The following is a 19028-nucleotide window of genomic DNA, read 5'->3' as shown; positions in this document are numbered from 1 at the left end:
AACCCAAAATGCATAAAAAGCCTAAAACCCAAAATGGAAATCCAAAGCCCAAACCAAAAGTAACAAAATTCCATTATGGGCCAATAACCCGATTAGGCCCTAAAACCAACATGGACCTACTTCCAAGAAAACCCTAAGTTCTTCACCCAATAGGGCATCACAAATCTTGCATGGAAGCGATAAAAGGGCCAAGATCACATTTTTATAGTTCATAATAGCTTTATAATGGATAAAGTTTCTAACTTTATCCATTAGAATGGTCCCAACAAACAAAATCTAGTCTTTAAGTCTCAAAGGGACCCAAAAGTTCATCTTTTCCAACTTAATCCATTAAGTACAAGTCTCCAACTTTCAGATATGAATCCAAATGATGTTAAGATGCATAAAGTTTCCACATTTATCCATAACAAGGTCACAAACTTTCAAGATCTAAACTTTATGCACTAAAATGAACAAAAGCTTATAACATCCAAAACTAGCTAGATTTAACAAATACATCATCAAGATTCAAACTTTATACCTTTAGAAGATAGATCAAGGTGAACAAAGTCTAGATCTACAAACTCAAAAGCAACCAACACTTCTCCAAGAAAGTTCCTTCTTCTCTAATATGCACCATACATACTCCAAAGCACTCAAAAACACCTTCTTTTAGCACACAAGGCTCAACTAGGGTTAGGGTTTCATCAAAGGGGTGTTGGATGGGTGGAGGCTGAGAATGGAGTGGGTTTGGGGGAGTTAAGGAGCTTAAATAGGGCACAAACCATGAAAATCAGGCTTGGGCACTGATCACTTAGGAACAACGTACTCCTGGTACACCCATCATACTCAGGGTACCTCAGTACGCCCAGCGTACGCCCCTCTGTACGCCCAGCGTACTTAGCATAACCTAAAACCGACCAAACTTCATACTTGCATAACTTCTTCGTTATAACTTTGATTTTGACATTATTTATATCCACGGAAAGGTATTGAGGAGATCTATAATATTATATAAATATCTTGGATTAAAAACTTCTCGAACAAAAATCCATATTTCATGCAAGAACCCGGCCTATGACTTTTCCCGTTTTACCCTTTGACTCCAAAACACAATTCAAAGGTTTAGATCTCATAACCATCATTACCTCCTTCTAAAAGGTCTAAACATCGGATCCTTAAGGCCCAAAGCCTTTACACAATCAAATTCTGGCCCACGGCCTTGAATTACAGAATGATCCCGAATAGGGTGTTACACAAGGTTTTAGACAAAAACTCGATGTTGACTATTTTGATACATATGCTCCTGTTGCAGGTATTTCTATTATTAGATTATTGATTGCCTTAGAAAGTATCCATAATCTGGTTATTCATCAAATGGATGTGAAAACAGTCTTTTTGAATGGTGAACTTGATGAGGAAGTTTACATGAAACAACCATAAGGTTTCATTATGCCCAGTAAATAGCATATGGTTTGTAAACCTGTCAAATCTTTGTATGGGCTGAAACACGCACCTAAACAATGGCATCAAAAATTTGATGAGGTAATTTTGTCCTCTAGTTCAATATTAACCAATGTGGAAAATATGTTTATAGTAGATTTGATGATGTTACTAAAGTTGGAGTGATCATTTGCTTATATGTAGATGACATGTTGATTTTCGATACCGACCAAAATCAAGTAGATGAAACAAATAAACTATTATCATCTAAGTTTTCCATGGAAGATCTGGGAGGTGCTGATATAATTCATGGAATAAGAATTAAATGGATGAACAAAGGCTTGGTAATGACACAAAGTCATTATATTGAGAAAATTCTCAAGCGGTTTAATTTTGACGATTGTTCTCCTGTGAGCACTCATATGGATCCAAGTGTGAAATTGATGGACAAAAACGGAACTTATATTTCACAATTAGAATATTCTAAGGCCATTGGTAGTTTGATGTATGCAATGACAAGTATTAGTCCTGATATTGCTTTTGGTGTAGAAAAATTAAGCAGGTAGACTAAAAATCCTAATTCTTAACAATGGCAAGCAGTGAATAGAGTGTTTAAGTATCTTAAGGGAACCATGGATTATGGATTGAGTTACTTGGGATATCCTTCGGTTTTAGAAGGACATTCGGATGCATGTTGGATAACCAACCTGGAGGATTATTCCTCAACGACTGGTTGGCAATTCTTGCTTGGGTGAGGTGTCATTTCCTGGGTTTCCAATAAGCAAACTCGCATTAAAAACTCAACAATGGAATCTAAATTTTTTGCATTACATTCTACTGGTAATGAAATTGAATGGATAAGTAAGTTAGTCTATAAGATTCCTTTGTGGTCTAAACCGATATCACCTATTTCTATCAGTTGTGATCACATTGCTGCATTGGGCAGGGCCTATAATCAAGTGTGTAATGACAAGTGTTGACACTTAGGTGTCTGACACAATATGGTTAGAGAACTAATCATGAATGGTGTAATTTTGGATGAGTTTGTGAAATCGCAACATAATTTGGCAGATCATTTGACTAACGGTTTGTCAAGAGACTTAGTACACAAGTCTATGATTAGGATGGGATTAAAGTCCATCTAAATTTTGTAATGGTGAGACTCCCAATTCCCTTCTAATAAAACATTAAGAGCTAAGTTCAATGTGGAAATCTAACACTTATAGATTGGAATGCATGAAGTATACATCCCAGGTAATGTATTCGGTTCTGTAGTTGACCGAGTTGAAGTTTAACTTCTTAAAAATTCCTTTGATTAAATATATGTCCAAATATATGGAAAGGAATTACCTATGTGATTGTGAAGGTAACTGCATTTCAATAGATTGTAGACTCGACCTTGATACGATCATGAGAGGATTACGACACGTGGCTTAATAATAGTGTCAACTTGTATTTTGCTAGAAATTTCAATAAACTAGTATGTATTTTACTTTCTGGTATTCAAATGGGTTTATGGGTTCAATTCTTAGAACACCTTTCAATCGTTGCGAAATTTTCAATAATGTACTAGTTTGATTTTTTTTATAATGTTATGCTTGTTCAAGGGTTTCACTAAAATGGGGGAGGATAGTTGGTGATTTTAGTGTCACCATGACATTTTGTGTAATTTGAACTTACATGTGAGGTAAGGGGATTCATAATTTGTACTCTAATATATGTTAGGGTATGTACACGAATGCATACATGTGTAAGATCGAATTAAAAGTCGTTTCGATGACAAGTCGCGGGTCCAGGGGCAATGCCCCTAGGTTCTGGGTTTCTAAAAGGGTAGCGCCCCTTTGGCGGGGTCTAAGGGGCAAATCCCCTGACTGGAAAAATCGAATTCTTGATGGAGATTATGGTAAAACTAACTAAGATCTTCACTTTTGAAAACCATTGATTTCCTCATTAATTCCAAATTCCCTTGATTAATTTCTAAAGAAACCCACGACGGCCAACCTTAAAAAAGAAACCCTATATATCGTTTTCTATATAAACGACTCTCCTCTTTGAAGGGGAATACCTTTTAGCTCTTGTTTTTCTTCATACAGAATTAGAATTCTCTAGCAGTTTGGCTTACGTTTTCTGTGCCTAGATTCATAAGTGTCCCCTTGGGATTATCCTAGGTTTGATTTCTTGTATGTAACACCCGGAATCCAGAAGGCTAATTAAGGAAAGAAAATATTCAACTAAGAGGCCAACTCGTCGAGTTCAAGGGTGAGAACTCGATGTGTTGGAATAATTAGACAAACGGGAATTTAAAAACCAACTCGAGAAGTTTGGGAGGGCCAACTCGACGAGTTGGATAGGGTTTGGGAAACCCTAAAATCGGGGCTTTGCGTCTTATTTAAACAACTTAAGCCCTAGGGTTTAGCTTGATTTCCAGCCTTCAAGTCCCTAACCCTAAATCTCGAAAGCCTAAAGCTATTTTGAGAGTTTGTGAGTCATTTTGAGTGTTTTTGATGAGTGTTGAAGCTATTGGAAGAAGGAAGAACTTGGAGACACAAGAAGGAGCATATAGATCCAGAATCATTGCCTCATCCACAACACTTTTCTGGTATAAAGCTTAAACCTTGTCTAGTAGTCATCTAGATCTCCATTTTAGGGTTCATTGGCTTGTTTTATCCAAATGAGTTGGTTATTGATGGGTTGGACGTCCCATATGGAGAACACTTCAAATCTACGACCTTGAGAGGCTCTCATGGCACAAAGGTGCCAACTTTGTGGCTTTAGAAGCCCCATGCAACCTCTAAGCTCTTGTTTGGGCCTTTCAAGCCCCAAATAGCCATGCATGTGGACAAAGTTTAGGAGTTTACGTGATATTTTGACTCTTATGGTCCAAATCTATGACCTCATAGTCTACCTTGTAGTTTTGGTGGTTTTGGATTAAGACTTTGGCCCTTTTTGGGTTAGGGCTTGAGCTTATTCTCTTTATGAAGGGATTAATGGGTAAAGTTGGAAACTTTATCCTTCTAAAAGGTATTTCCAGTCTAGATCTAGAGTATTGGGTCCAGATATGAAGAATAATGGCTTAATGCATTAAGAAGGGGATTTAGACTGAAGAACTCGACGAGTTCATGGAGGAACTCGACGAGTTAATTTGAAGTGTCCCGATTCTGTTGAAGTGGAAGAACTCGACGAGTTTGGGGAAAACTCAACGGGACACTTCAAATTAACTCGACGAGTTAATTTGAAGTGTCCCGATTCTGTTGAAGTGGAAGAACTCGACGAGTTTGGGGAAAACTCAACGAGTTGATGCGAGATATCACGATTTAGTGGGATACGGAAACTCAACGAGTTGAAGGAATAACTCGATGAGTTGAGTCAACTCGGAGCGTTGACTTTGACCACGACTTGGATGTTGACATTGACCTTGACTTGACTTTGACCAAGGTTGACCCCTGGAGGGTTATGAAGTACCGAATGAATTCTAAAGGTTAGTTACATGTAAGGGTTTGGGCCCAATTTGGAAGATTGGGCCATTGATGGGCTTTCATGGATTTTATAGTTTCGGCCTTGATGGGTTACGGGTGAAACGGTCATTCCACCCCAAGTAAGGATTATGGATCATGGTTGAGACCCAATTGCTAATTGGGTGATATTTTGGTATTGATAAATTAGGGAGTTATCAGGGCAGCAGCTAAGGGTTTTGCAGTGAGCTTCAACATTCAAGGTGAGTCTCCTCACTACTTGTATGGGAAGGCACCAATGTCGATCCATTTGTCTTATGTATTGTAGGAAGACCTGGGGGTTAGCCCTAGGCATTATGTATGAAAGACCAGGAGGTGGCTCCTGGTATATTGTATGCTAATTAGCTAAGTAGAACAGTATGTATGTTAGTTATCTTTGTGATGCTTGCATGGAAGACCAGGAGTTGGCTCTTGGTACTTGTTTGTAAGACCCACGGAGTGGCCCCCGACTTGGCAAGAAAGACCACGAGGCGGCCCGTAATATAATGGCAAGACTATGTATCGACATATAGCATCTTTATTGATTATGATATATAAATGATATGCATAGCTCACGGTTATGTATGACAGTATTTGAATTATGTGGTTATATGTTAGGATATTATGTGGTAGTGGTAGGGGTGAAATAGACCATGTATCCGGTTGAAAAAGACTGAAAGGGTAGGCCAACACCCAAATATGCTAGGCAGTATGCGGTTGAAAGAGACCGAAGGGGTAGGCTAACACCCAGATATGTTAGGAAGTATGTTTATTGTATGGTATGTGGTATTTGAGAAACTCACTAAGTTTCGTGCTTATGGTTTTCAGTTGTGGTTTCAGGTACCTCCAGTTTTCAAATAAGGGAGTTCGGGACGATCGCAGCGCATACACCCGTGTTTTCCGCAATATGTGACTTTTGGGAATGAACTCTGATAAATGTTTTATTTGAAATGCTTTTCAATGTGTGAACAAAGTTATAAATGTGTTTTCGTTATATTAAAAATGAAATTTTTAGTCCTAAATTTTGTGATGTTACATTGTAACCCGAGCATAGGTTAGAAATATCAGTTCAGAAAGTGTTTACGCGGTCCAAGAGGTATCCAAATCTCCACTATAAACCCTACCTAATTTCTAACTTTTTTAGGACTTTATTTTACAAGGTAGTGTGGAAGTATAGGGAAATTGACAATGGCAAAAGAGAAACTCAAGGGCGAAGCAGGAGAAGAAGAAGTCACAACCAAAGAGCTCGAGCGGGTGAACTTGTGAATTCTTGGAAACTAAATCACAATAGCAACGAAGACAATCCCTTCTGATCCTATAGTAGAAGTTGGTAATCAGGCCAAAGATGTCTAGATTAGGTAGGGGCACCTCCCTCAGAACCTATAATAGAAGAAGATGAAAGAGAAGATCTTTGTAATTTTTGTTCTAATTATTTAAATAAATAATTAGTACGATACATTATTTATTTAAAATACATATTATACATTAGAATATGTATTTTTTAGGCGTTGTGTTAACGAGACAACACCGAGGCCACGTCACCCTCCAATTCTCTGAGTCGGCCATTATTAGTACAATACAATGACAATATCGCATTTGGCTGAAAATCATTGATATTTGACATTTCAAGAGTTCATATATTTACAATAAATAAACAAAACATGAATTTACATAATTAATACCACAATTTGTTTATTTAAAATACATATTATACATTAAAATATGTATTTTTGAGACGTGGTGTTAACGAGACAACATTGAGGCCGTATCACACCTCATGACCCCTCGAAGGTATTGTAGTACACCTTCAAGCCTTACGAAAGTTGGGAAAATAATGGTTAATAATTTGTAAAGGTAACCAACTTTTTAACTGCATATATTTAATCACTAAATTTTTTGTATGTGATATCATTCGATCTGTTCAAATTATTCAAAAGATAACAATATAACCGACAAAACCCATTATAATCAATCATAATTGTATTTTTTTGAAGAAGTTGAATAGTAGCTCGCATAAAAGAAACATTTAATAACTAAATATATAAGAGAAATTAATCTTTCAACTAATTATCTTTAGAAATATAAAGGCAACAAGCCTTGTATTTCACCCCAATTGTTGGGTTTTCTTCGTACATAAAAAATAACTAATAAGGAAAAACTCAACAAATTAATCAATTAATATTAGCCTTTATTATTTGTTTATCGTTTATATAATTATTGAATCATGTGGATCACACAATCCAAGCGTAGACACACGTTTGATTTTCACGAACCCTAAGATAACTACAAACCAAATGTCCAACGCTTTCGTTCTCTCACAACACCATTAAAATCCATTACCTTTCTAATGCAACCGTTCTTCAGAAATCCAAAGCCACATTTCACAACCCAAATAGGTGTTTTGCTGAAAAAAACATCAATTAGCAATTTAGAATAACCAAGTGAACCAAATGGAAGCGCTAAACAAAAACATCTAAAAGCTTATTAATTTATGTGAGCAATACTTAAATCCATGGAGACCATATACATGTGTTTTTTTACTCAACACAAAAAAAAAAAAAAAAAAAAAAAAAAAACAACTTAATAAAGAAAATCATGAAAACAAAAACTTTCAACATCAAAATTTTCCCTAATTTATCAGACACAACAGATAAACTGCAGATAACAGATAGCAGATAACACTTGCTCAAACGGCATCAGCACCGAACAAATTCCAATCATTAATTCTAAATGAAGAGACCGCTTGTTTAAAAACTTCAACCATCGCGGTTCGACCAGACTGTGCAGCCGGCACGGTTAAACCAGCTCCAACCGAGCTCGCACTTTCACTCAATGGGCTGCAACCACAACACAACATGGTTAAATTTGGTTCATAAATTCACATTTAAAAAATTTTTAAAAAAATGGATATGTACTTTATGAAGACAGGCTCGTATGCAGTAATAACTACATCTGTCCCAACTCCTTTGAGTCTCAAATTGGCCAAGTATACCTAAATAAATTTTAAATAAAATTAAGAAAATTTGACATTATTTAAAAAACAATTTAATGGTGGATTGGATTATGAAATTATAAAAGATACCTTCACTAGATTTTGTGCTTCTCTTCCTTGTCTTGCTTTAGAGATGGCCTACAACAAGAAATAGATAAAGGAATTAGAATTTGTTAAAGGAATTACAATATATGGGCTTATTAAGAGAAAAATAAAAAATAAAAAATAAAAAATAAAAAAAAATAAAAAAAGATTTATTTTTTATACCATTTGGGCAGTAGCAGTTGTTATGACAGCTGGCAAGTTTCTGAATTGGAGTTCAGGAGCCTCGAACACTGCTGACTGCTCGGTCACCTGGATCAAATAAATAAAAACAAAAGATTTATTTTTCTTTTTTAACATAAATAACAGGTATTTAAGATATTTGATCAATACTGGGGAAGGAAATTACGATATTGCCCTCGGCGCCTTGTTCTCTAGCAAGGTCTTGTAAAAACCAAGTAGCACTTCCATTGTCTTCAACATCATGTTTCAATTCTAAAAGCTCAAATATCAGGCTTTCATCACGTGCAGGGTCCACAAACACCTCCTGAACAAATAAAAATTTAAAAACAAATAAGAAAAATATAATTTGATGCACAATTTATCAGTCAATTTGGGATTAAACTGAAGTTGGAAAAAATTATGGAAGAAAGAAACAAACCTGATGATCAGGAACTTCACGAATATTGCTCACATCCTACAATTGAAACTTTGAACTTTCAGTGAAGAATGTATATTAAAGAAATAGAGATCTGAAAGGTAAATTACAAAACTAACCTCAAACCTAAGTGGGAAAGTAGTGGAAACTGCTCCACCAAACAGTGGTCTTTCTGGGAATTGTTCCATTGTTATGAAAAGCTGCAAAGATTCACTAGGTTTATACTTTATAGAACATGGCTAGAAATGAAAATTTATATCAAAATATGGAATTAAAAACGGATAGAGAGCCTTCAGGTAAAACTTAATGAAACAAAATGAGGAAAAGCGTGATGCTTGCTAACAATTTGAATGAGCGATTTAAGCATTGTTAGTGACAAATTTGAGGCAAAGAGCTCAACTTTGACTTTTACGAGTCAAATAGACTAGTTTTTGAACTTCAAAATCGATGAAAATATATCTGTTTAAGGGGATGGATTCATTCGATAATGATTTGTAGAAAGATTTTGTACCTTGGAGAGCATTTGAATTTGGAATGTGATAGATTTTGGTTGTATAAAATCATATCACAGAGACACAGGCTGTATATATGTACAAGATTTTGCGGTTTGAAGTATTAGATTTTATACAGGTGATCAGCCAAATCAGTTCCAAATGTACAAATTCTAATGCACGTTTTACAAGTTACAATAGCAATAATTTTCTAGGTATTCCACAAAAACATAAACTCTGAACTCGCAGTCGCAGATTACGAAAGCCACCAGATAAAATTATTTGAGAAAACTGATCGTTTCAGAAGTAATGAATGAAAGAACGAATGATTTCGACCAAAATATAGCAGAAAACAAACCTGTGTTGCCGATCAATTGCAGTGAAACGGATTGATTTGATTTGGGGGTATAAATTGGTGTTAAAAACTAGTAATTAGCTTGAAAGTTAAGCAGAAGATTTTGGAGTGAGAACAGAGAAATTATTAAAATCTTGTAATTAGCTTGAATATGAAGCAGACGCCATGGCGAATTGGCGAGGGAAATCTCGGAGACTTGAGAGTTGATACTGCTAAAATTACTATTTACAAACAAACGCATAAAAATTATTTCGTTTATATTGTAATTTATTTTCGTCTATTCTATATTATATAATATATAATTATATAATATTTTCTTCGTTTTACATAATATATTTTGATCCATTAATAGCTATTGTATTTTATCATAGTTTAATAATCAAAATCAGTCAAATGTTTCCCTTTTTTGTATAGATGGAGAAGATTAAAAATGTCATTAACTTAGGTAAAAAAGTACTACATGATTAAAAAAAAAAAGTATTATTACATAAACTATGGCCTATTTTTCTCAAAATTAGCTGTTTTATTCATAAACCATGATAGCATCATATACAGATTGCTCTTCAAACTTGTGTAAGAAATTTTCTAAGTGACTAATTTAATGAGAAAACATTTGAATTATACAAACAATTGAAGAATAACAGGAAAAAAAATGTTGATTAATGTAAAATAATCACAACATTCAACTTTACTCGAGTACGTACATACATAAGGTGTGTTTAATTATTAATCAAATATTTAAAAGATCATTTAGTGAAAATAAACTGGCCAAAAGTTAATCTTATTTATATTCAGGAACAAGTATGCGATCTTGGATATCTGAAAATGTCTTCACTTCGGATCCCCATAACCTGTTGAGAAAAACAATAATATCGTTTTTATATCATAATTTATTTAATTAAAAATTAATAAATAATGTAATTATATATAGTTAAATATTTAAACTAATTACCAGCAGTCAATACCAACAGTTTTTGCTCCCCATTTATCTGCCTTTTCATCATCTCCCACGTGTACAGTTTTTGAAGCTTCCACATTAATCTCATCTACATTATCATCGACAATCCATATTCTAATAAAAAAAACATCATTTTTATATACAAGGGTAATATGGTTATTTGTTAACAGATTAAGGGGTCGTTTGATAGTTGTTGACTTAGTTAGAGTCTGTTTGATGTCTTCTTCCTGAGTTATGTTCCCTTGTTGCTATTTCAGTATTTCTTTCCATCCTCAGGTATTGCTTTGTACATGTTCTCAATGAGCCCTTAAAATTCGAAATTCATTGTAATAATTGAAATTCATTGTTGTGTAAAACTTGAAATCAGCCCATAAAAGTCGAAAATTGTGTAAAACTCGAAATCTACAAGTTGTTATGAAATCAGCCGTTATGTCAAAACTGAATCTTGTTGTGATGAAATCAGTTTTTAAATTTGTGTGTATGTTTTATTATATCAAACCTTATGTGTATATTGATAAAATAGAATATTGTTTCAACAAGTTGATTGTTTTTATCTTTGAATGTTGTGAACAAATGCTGGTTTCATCACAACGAGATTCGGTTGTATGTTTTATTATATCAAACCTTATGTATGCAACACTTAATCTTAGCACACATTCAGCTATTTTATCTATACAAGACTTAATGAAAAAGAAGAAAGAAATAGCCCCAACCATTTGTTTCTTTTTGGACTGAATAAGAGTAAATGACCATTTTACCCTTTTTTTATATAGAAGTAATGCATACATACCTAAAGCAGTTTTGAATATTTTTGCATCTGGCTTTTCAAACCCAACTTCCGAAGAAATTATAACAGCATCAAACCTAACAACAAAATAACAAATTCAAGATAAACAGATGATGTTAATTGACTCCAATTAATACTTACAAGTCAATAACATTAAGTTCCTGCAACAATTTCCTCAAGCGGGTGTCAAAATTGGAGACAACAGCCATTTTAACTGTATCAAAATTTTGAAAATTTGGGATTTCAGATAAACAAATAGATGAATTACTCTTTAAATTTTGTGTCATTGAAAGATTAATATAAGAGTACTTGATGATTTTGACCTCCGGCCTCTTTTAGAATCAATATAGTTTCATAGGCTCCAGCTGGAAGGTGCCAAGCATCACCATTGGCGTAATACTGGTTAAAGAGTAAAAGATGAACATTCATCGAGAGTGTAAATCAACTAAAAGTAGAAAAGAAAGTGAGTTATTAGGTGAATCACCTCATAAACTTCTTCGAAGTAATCATTATTGGAACAACCAGTGGCTTCAGAGACGACGAGCTTCCAGAATGGCCTCCCATCACCCTAATAATCAAAAAATGAAGTATAATTTTGTAAAATTATAGCAAAAAAGCTCAAGATTTTCATGATAATGGTTGAGTATGAAATGGAGAATAAGAGATTAAATGTGTCAATGTCACCTGATAACGAAGCTTTTCAGGCCATGGAGCAGAAAAAGCTCTTTTAAACCCTTGTTTTATATCAGCTGGAGTTGCATTTAAACCTATTGAAATCAACAAAAAGAGCAACATTAACATGTATAGATAGTTTGTAAAGTAATTTGAAACAGAAATTGATAGATGAAGTGATGAAAAAACCAGAAACGGACCATATTTATGACCGATCGATGCGTAGATATCTTCGACGGGTTTTGCCAATTGCAGAAGTGTTCCGCCTGCATCCAACAACAAACCGTCGTACGCTCTCTTCACTGTTCTTCCATTTGCTGCAACAAAAATCGAATTAGGGTTCTTAACATTGATGTTAATCGAAGTAATGTGGTAAACAGAAGGTAATTAGAATCGGAATGAGTGATTGATCATCTGATTGACCTGTGTAGAGCGTAGTGGGAGACTTGAAAGACGACGAGCATCGGAGTCCGATGGGCTTCTTGAAAATCATATTCCAAGGTTTTAGAGCTCTGAAAAGAGCGCCGGCCTCCATGGCTTATTTTGAGGTTACTGTCTTACCGATGACCACCGTTGTAGAGCGATTACCACTAGGCGGTGGTTGTTGCTAAAATGAACCGTATGTTAACCATGAATTCTTGTCAATTAACATAATACCATTTTTATCAATTATTATTATTATTATTATTATTATTATTATTATGGTACATTTCATTTGGATTTCGAACGTTTTGTTTAAATTAAACGCTAGAAGATTGTAGTATCAAACGAGGCTTTCTGTTCAAAATAATGCATTTTGTCAAACGCTAGAAGCTAAAAATCTCAAATGCTTTGTGTCGAACACGTGCTATATATATATATATATATATATATATATATATATATATATATATATATATATATATATATATATATATATATATATATATATATATATCCTTAAGAACAATAACTTATTGGGCTTTAGGACTTTTGCCACACTACTTTGTGTTTTATTTACTTTTCGTCCTCGTATTTAAATTTAGGTTCTTTTTATCCCTTGATGGAGAATTGATTTTTTGACAGTTTCCGTCTATTAGTTCACCTTCCATTTTCACTCCCAAAATAAAAATTGAAAACGATGAAGTCCGACCAATTTGAAGACTTCAAACCATACGTAGCATGGGGAAACTTTCCTAGTTATATATATATATATATATATATATATATATATATATATATATATATATATATATATATATATATATATATATATATATATATATATATATATATTAAATCTAAGTCTCTTATGAATAGTAACCTTGTGTCTTTGACACTTTTAGCCCATTATTTCCTATAATTTGACAAATATGGTCCATTTTTTCCTAGGTATAGAATTTTGCCACAGTACTTTGTAACTTTTGCAGTTTTGGTCCCTTCCACCCACCAGCTTCCTCGCCCAATTACTTGAATTAGCTTCCACCACCTTCTACTGCTTTCATCTACCTCTGTCTTTTGGAGACGACCACTATCATATCACTATTATTTTCATTTTGTTGTCTGGCATTCCATGCTACCCTCTCAAACTGCTTGCTCCACTGACAGACTCATCGATCTTCAACATCTAACCTCAACGATCTGTATTTTCGTCTTAGGATTTCATCTGACTTTCTTCAGTCACCTTTCACCTCCACCACAAAAACCTTCACGACACATCCACTTAAATCTTGTCGTCATCACTGTCGTTCATCCCTGTAACCGCCACCAGGTATGCCTTCGTCACAGAAGCGACGACTACATGTTGGAGCATCTTCTATATGTCTTTTCTTCCACTTACCCATAGCCTCTCTTTGATGTGTGTGTGTAATAAAAATTAGAGATTTGAGACCACAAATGACGCATGTAATATGTTTCTTTTCTATAACAACAGTTATTCACTTATCTTCTTATGGATTTAGCTCACATGTCGACTGAAATAATGGTTTTCTCACTCTTGCAGGCATCGTCTGTAGACCACCACCAGTAGACCACAGTCGACCAGTGTTTTTCTTTTTGGGTTCTCGATTTCTAGGAAACATAATGAATGGCAATGACAAGGTTTTGATTCAACAATATCGAAGGAAGCATAGATCAAAATTAGATTCTTGGATAATCAAAATCGAATTGTAGAGTAAGTTTTATATTTTTTTTATATGAAAATGATATTGAATTCGATAATACATCATCTTATAGCTTGATTTAATCCATTCTATAACATTTTTCTCTTCCTTTGAAAGTTGGAAGCAATCAACAAACAAGTTAATAACAATAAGGTATTTCAAGTACTTTTTTTAATTCATTTATTTAGGGGTTTGGTTGGAGGTGAGGAGACCACATCAATGGCAGGCTATGTCCCTTTCTCTTTCTCTTTGGTTTTGTTTTTAATCTTTACTCATCTACCACAAATCAAGTATTTATAAGATTTTTTTGTGTAATTTGGATTTTCAATAAGCTATTAAGTTCTTGCTGTAACATCATGTTTAATAAATAAATAAAGATAAAATTTGATGAACGAATAGTCGCAATAAATTCATATTATTTAGCGGGGCGTAGGTTTCGGGGAGCCAAATGAAATAATTTTAGATGTTGGGGGTTAAAAGTGTAAGTTCTGGATTTAATTTGAAAGGGATTTTAAAAGTCATGGTGTGCTTGGTAATTATTGAACTTAGATTGAAAGGATTTTGGAATGTTAGGGGTCAAGTGGTAACTTCTAGGACTAGAATTGTAATGAACTATTATATAAGGGGTTTAATTGGTAAATAATGGATTGAAGTTGAAAAGAATATGAGGGGAGGGGCTCGAAGTGGATGAAGGACAAAGTTTGCATGTGGACGGGTACAAACCCGTCACTTTGTTCGTAACCCTAACCCTAGACTCTCATATCCTCAGCCGCCACCTTCACGTATCCTCACTCCAGCTGTTGCCATCTCTCCCGTAGTCACCTTGCACCACCGAGCCATTGTGGTGCCGTCCGATTGAAGACAAAATCTGTTGTTAGACATCATGGAAGCGGATGATCGAATGGAGCACACCCGGGATGTCGTTGTTGCTGTTTCCGGTGGATGCCGCCACCCTCTTCGCATCTTCTTCCGTTCTGCCACCTCCCCGTCGTGTTCTTCTCTTCCCCGTTCTCCTATAGATACTCCTCAGTCATGACTGTCGCCGTTTGGATCGTTTCTGGTGCTCCGACGTGATTCACTTGTAGAGATCAGGAGACCCACTGTTGCATCGTTGCCGATAGTCGTCGCGCCACTTACCAACATCAATAGCCTCTGTCCCTTTCATTTGCGGGGCATATACATAGCATTGGAGAAACATCTTTGATCTTGGTGTATAACACAGAAGTAGTTCTCCCACTTGAGATTCTGGCAGGGTCTCTACGAGTAACGGACTTTGAAGCAAATGCCAACGAAACTGGGCGACGTCAAGACTTAGACGCGCTTGACGAGAAACACGAAACTGCCCCGCTCCGCCAAGTTGTCTGCAAAGCTCGCACCGAAAATTACTACAACAGACGCTTGCGAGTAAAGAACTTCAAGGTAGGATAATGGGTGTTGAAGAAGAACGAGTCCAACCATGCACAACCTCATGGAAAATTAAGTTTCACATGGGAAGGCTCGTATAAGGTTGTAGAAACACATCAAAACAAAGCTTGTGTTTTAGAAGCACAAGACGGGAGGCCCATCCCCCGAACTTGGAACGTGCACAATTTGCGCCACTTTTACTCCTATAGCAAGGACAAAAGGCAGAATAAGGCACGCCAAGGGTGAGGGCAATGTGATTTAACTCCAAGAAGGTAATCAAACCCCACCAAATAGCTCTAGTTTTAGGACCACTTTCAAGCCAATGTTTAGTCATTGTTATCCTCATTAGACAACGTTGATATCTCCAAAGTATTATCAATAAGATGATGAAAATTGGTTGTTTCCAAAAAACAGTTTAGATGTTTATTTATATTCAATCTTGATATCATTCTAATAAGAGGTTGTGCATATTTACCAAGTGATAACAAGGACTGATCATCCACGTCACTTGAGCAAAATCGATGCAAGGAGCAACCATAGGCTTTAAAGACTTATAACCTTTCCCTAAACGTGTCAATCTAACTCAAAGGACTATTACCAGTGCCTATGACATGAACAAAGGCTTCAAAGGCTCATAACCTTTCCCTTAATATAATAAAAAATATATATTTGAGTCCTAATGTGACATCCCCAATTTCATGGCCAGAAAAGACCGATTTGTTTATGCTTTGTTTTATAAAATCAAAGTAAATCTTTTAAAGAAAACGGTTGAAGGAATTTGTTCCCAAAACAAAATATGATAACCATTTATCAAAACATTTCTCAAAGAGAATGTATTTTCATTAAATAATAAAAACCTCGGAAGCATATTTCATTTTATGAGGGTTTTGGTTCAATAACCTTGGTCTTTGGGATTTGGACGTTCCAAGTAACTCATATTTCATATATGGGATCTAGGAGGGGTTCCATGGCATAAAGGTGCAAACTTTATGACCATGGAAGCCTCATGCAAGCTTTTAAGCATTTATATGGCCTTTTTAGCCCTAAAAGTCCATGCATGGAAGCAAGCTTGAGACTTTACGTGGTTAACTGGTATCTAGGCCCTATATCTAGGTTTTCATGCTTTGGTTTGGGATACTAAGGCTTTTTGGACAAGATCTATGTCCTAAAGGAATTAGGGTTTTAGCTAAACCTTTTAAGAAGGGTTATTAACGGGTAAAGTTGGAAGATTTGCCCTTAGAAAGATCATTTCCAGTGAACAAGCGAAGTATGTACTTTAGATCTAGAGAACATGGGCGTAGTCGGTTAAGATTACCAAACAAAAAGAGGGACTCGTCGAGTCCATAGAGGAACTCGACGAGTTGAGTCGTGTTGTCCCGTTTCTGAGCATGCTAGAACTCGACGAGTCTGAGGGCGACTCGGCGAGTTGATTCACTAAATCGCAACTAGTAGCAGCCCGGGAACTCGGCGAGTTGGATCGCGAAATCAGGGTTATTAGGACTTAGGACCCAGCAAGTCGATAGGCTAACTCGGAGAGTCGAGTCAATCAGAATGTTGACTTTGACCAAGGGTGAAATAGTCATTTTACCCTAAGCAAGATTATCAGATTTTTTGACGCACAAGTTCAACATTCAGTTTGAGAGGTGAGTTTTCCTCTAGTAGAACGGGTCGAAGGCACCAAGGTCGACTCGTATATGTTATATGTATAACCAGTAGTCGAGTGTGGGCGGGGCCCGTATCTCTTAGTTAGTAGAGTGTGGGCGGGGCCTGTATCTCATAGCATTATTTGAGTGTATATATATATATATATATACATACATATATGATAGTTTGATAGCTGTAGATTTACTTGTTGTTTGTGCGATACTTGTATGTATGTGAGTAGTTGAGTATGGGCGGGGCCTGTATTTCATAATAGTCGAGTGTGGGCAGGGCCCGTATCTCATAGTAACCGAGTGTGGGAGGGGCCTGTATATCATAGTAAGAAAAGTGTGAGCGGGGCCCGTATCTCCCAATTAGCGGAGTGTGGGCAGGTCCTGTATCTCCATAAGTATGGGCGGGGATCGTATCTCCTAGTTGCATGTATATGTGTATGGTATGTGGTAGTTTGGGGAGACTCACTAAGCTTCGTTCTTACAGTTTTAGTTTTTGTTTTCAGGTACTTTCGGTAGCAAAGGGAAGAGTTCGGGATGACTGCATTGCACACACCACAACTTTTAGCCTGGGACATTTACTCTGATATTTGATACGAGATTGTTATGTTAACAGTGTTATGACATTTTGAGATACATGGTTTATGATTTTTATATGATGATGATATTTATGGTTTATTAATGATTTAAAAACGAAAAATTTGGACCGTATTTTGGGGATGTTTCATGTTTCCTCGGTATCCATCCCCTCTGACAGATACGAAGCGTCATCATCGGGGATGGAGATCAAAACGACAGACTCCTCAAGAAAGAATTCCATGTTACGTCTCTTGCGAAGACATTTGATGATGGTACTTGCGCCAATGCATCCAACAAGTATGAATTCCACCCAAGCTATCTGCCGCTTAGTAGTTTCCCGGCCGCCACCAAATGCCACCGTCTTCGCTCTTTCTTCTTTAGAGTGCTGAGGTGGAGGGTCATCACGAGAAACACCCTCAATGAGTGCATCCATAAAGGCCGAATTAGCCTGAGGAGCAGACCCCTCATCCCTGACAACAGGGAGTGAACCAAGCGCTAAGGATCGATCAACGCCAATGGGCGGGTGGAGGGTCTCCACCAGAGGTACCTCACGGTACTAGAGATTGTCGTTATACTTGCCCCACAAAACCATTTCAAAGGACAAGATCCTCTTGAGACCTACAAATACACGAAGAAACTGGAGTGGGTAAACTTGTTTCCCTTAAAAAAAATTAGGGGGGGGGGGGGGGAGAAGAGTACTTACCGTCCTTCTCCACAAAGAACTGGGGCATCATCCCCGAGCCCTTCAGACGACACACATCCCTACTGTAGCTATGATGCAATCCTCCTAATCTTCCTCGTTGAAGCAGATACTCCACAGTGTCTTGGCCACAGTTAGGCTAGCACCCCACATTTGTGGCGACCGATCAGAAAAACCGGTCACCTGGGGATAGCCATAACCAACCAGATTGCGATTCACCCAAAGCCACTTGTCTTGCCAATTTTTCTTGGGCGTTTTCTGATTGGCGATGAACACATGGATGCCTCGCCTCTGAGAAAAGGTATGGACGCCAGTCGCCATATTGGGTGGAAGAATTGAAACAGGCTTTGAAGGCCCAGAACTAAGGAAGCACTCCAAGGGCTCGACAAACCAGTTCAAAACCCATAATCTCGTGACAGCGTTGGGAGTCAGGTCATCCATGGAGAAGTTGTATTGACGCATGATTTCATCAAAAAAAATCAGTCGTTGGCAACCTCAGACCTGCCTCAAAGATCGGAATGGGGACTTTGACCATTCCTTTTGGTGGTCGAGAATTGATTGCCCCTTTCCTAGGAAATCACATCCCCATGTTCAAGCATTAAACTGAACCGAGTCTGAAGAGCCTCGAACTTATATAGGGTTGGCTCGATTCCGGATAATTGTGTCGCTATTTTCTCTTAGAGC

The 19028-nt window shown here is 36.5% G+C and overlaps 2 protein-coding genes across 2 annotated transcripts; both read right to left on the bottom strand.

Moving 5' to 3' along the window:
* Positions 1-7373: 7373 nt before the first annotated feature.
* LOC145011378 (ran guanine nucleotide release factor, putative (Mog1/PsbP/DUF1795-like photosystem II reaction center PsbP family protein)) lies at positions 7374-9691 on the bottom strand. The gene is made up of 8 exons (XM_078970087.1): positions 9455-9691; positions 8725-8805; positions 8609-8644; positions 8357-8494; positions 8173-8259; positions 7996-8043; positions 7829-7905; positions 7374-7750 (listed from the first exon to the last, which is right to left on the bottom strand). The coding sequence occupies exons 2-8, from the start codon at positions 8791-8793 to the stop codon at positions 7600-7602; spliced, it is 606 nt and encodes a 201-aa protein (XP_078826213.1). The 5' UTR covers positions 8794-8805; positions 9455-9691; the 3' UTR covers positions 7374-7599.
* Positions 9692-10081: 390 nt separating this feature from the next.
* Positions 10082-12503, bottom strand: LOC145011322 (Haloacid dehalogenase-like hydrolase (HAD) superfamily protein). The gene is made up of 9 exons (XM_078970022.1): positions 12292-12503; positions 12069-12185; positions 11881-11963; positions 11681-11764; positions 11520-11595; positions 11338-11410; positions 11200-11273; positions 10404-10497; positions 10082-10302 (listed from the first exon to the last, which is right to left on the bottom strand). Exons 1-9 carry the CDS (start codon positions 12401-12403, stop codon positions 10233-10235), a joined length of 783 nt encoding a protein of 260 aa, XP_078826148.1. The 5' UTR covers positions 12404-12503; the 3' UTR covers positions 10082-10232.
* Between the last annotated feature and the right edge of the window lie 6525 nt (positions 12504-19028).

Source organism: Lactuca saligna, chromosome 8, assembly GCF_052625555.1.
Source record: "Lactuca saligna cultivar CGN05327 chromosome 8, ASM5262555v1, whole genome shotgun sequence".
NCBI classification, from domain to species: Eukaryota; Viridiplantae; Streptophyta; class Magnoliopsida; order Asterales; family Asteraceae; genus Lactuca; species Lactuca saligna.
This window is presented reverse-complemented; position numbering and strand designations above follow the sequence as displayed.

Coding starts and splice junctions, on each gene's coding strand:
- LOC145011378 (XM_078970087.1), bottom strand. CDS start 8,793: ATGGAACAATTCCCAGAAAGACCACTGTTTGGTGGAGCAGTTTCCACT. Junction 8,044..8,172: donor CAACTGCTACTGCCCAAATG/GTATAAAAAATA, acceptor TTCTTGTTGTAG/GCCATCTCTAAAGCAAGACA. Junction 7,906..7,995: donor AAGCACAAAATCTAGTGAAG/GTATCTTTTATA, acceptor AAATTTATTTAG/GTATACTTGGCCAATTTGAG.
- LOC145011322 (XM_078970022.1), bottom strand. CDS start 12,403: ATGGAGGCCGGCGCTCTTTTCAGAGCTCTAAAACCTTGGAATATGATT. Junction 11,964..12,068: donor ATCGATCGGTCATAAATATG/GTCCGTTTCTGG, acceptor TGATTTCAATAG/GTTTAAATGCAACTCCAGCT. Junction 11,274..11,337: donor GAACTTAATGTTATTGACTT/GTAAGTATTAAT, acceptor TTTTGTTGTTAG/GTTTGATGCTGTTATAATTT.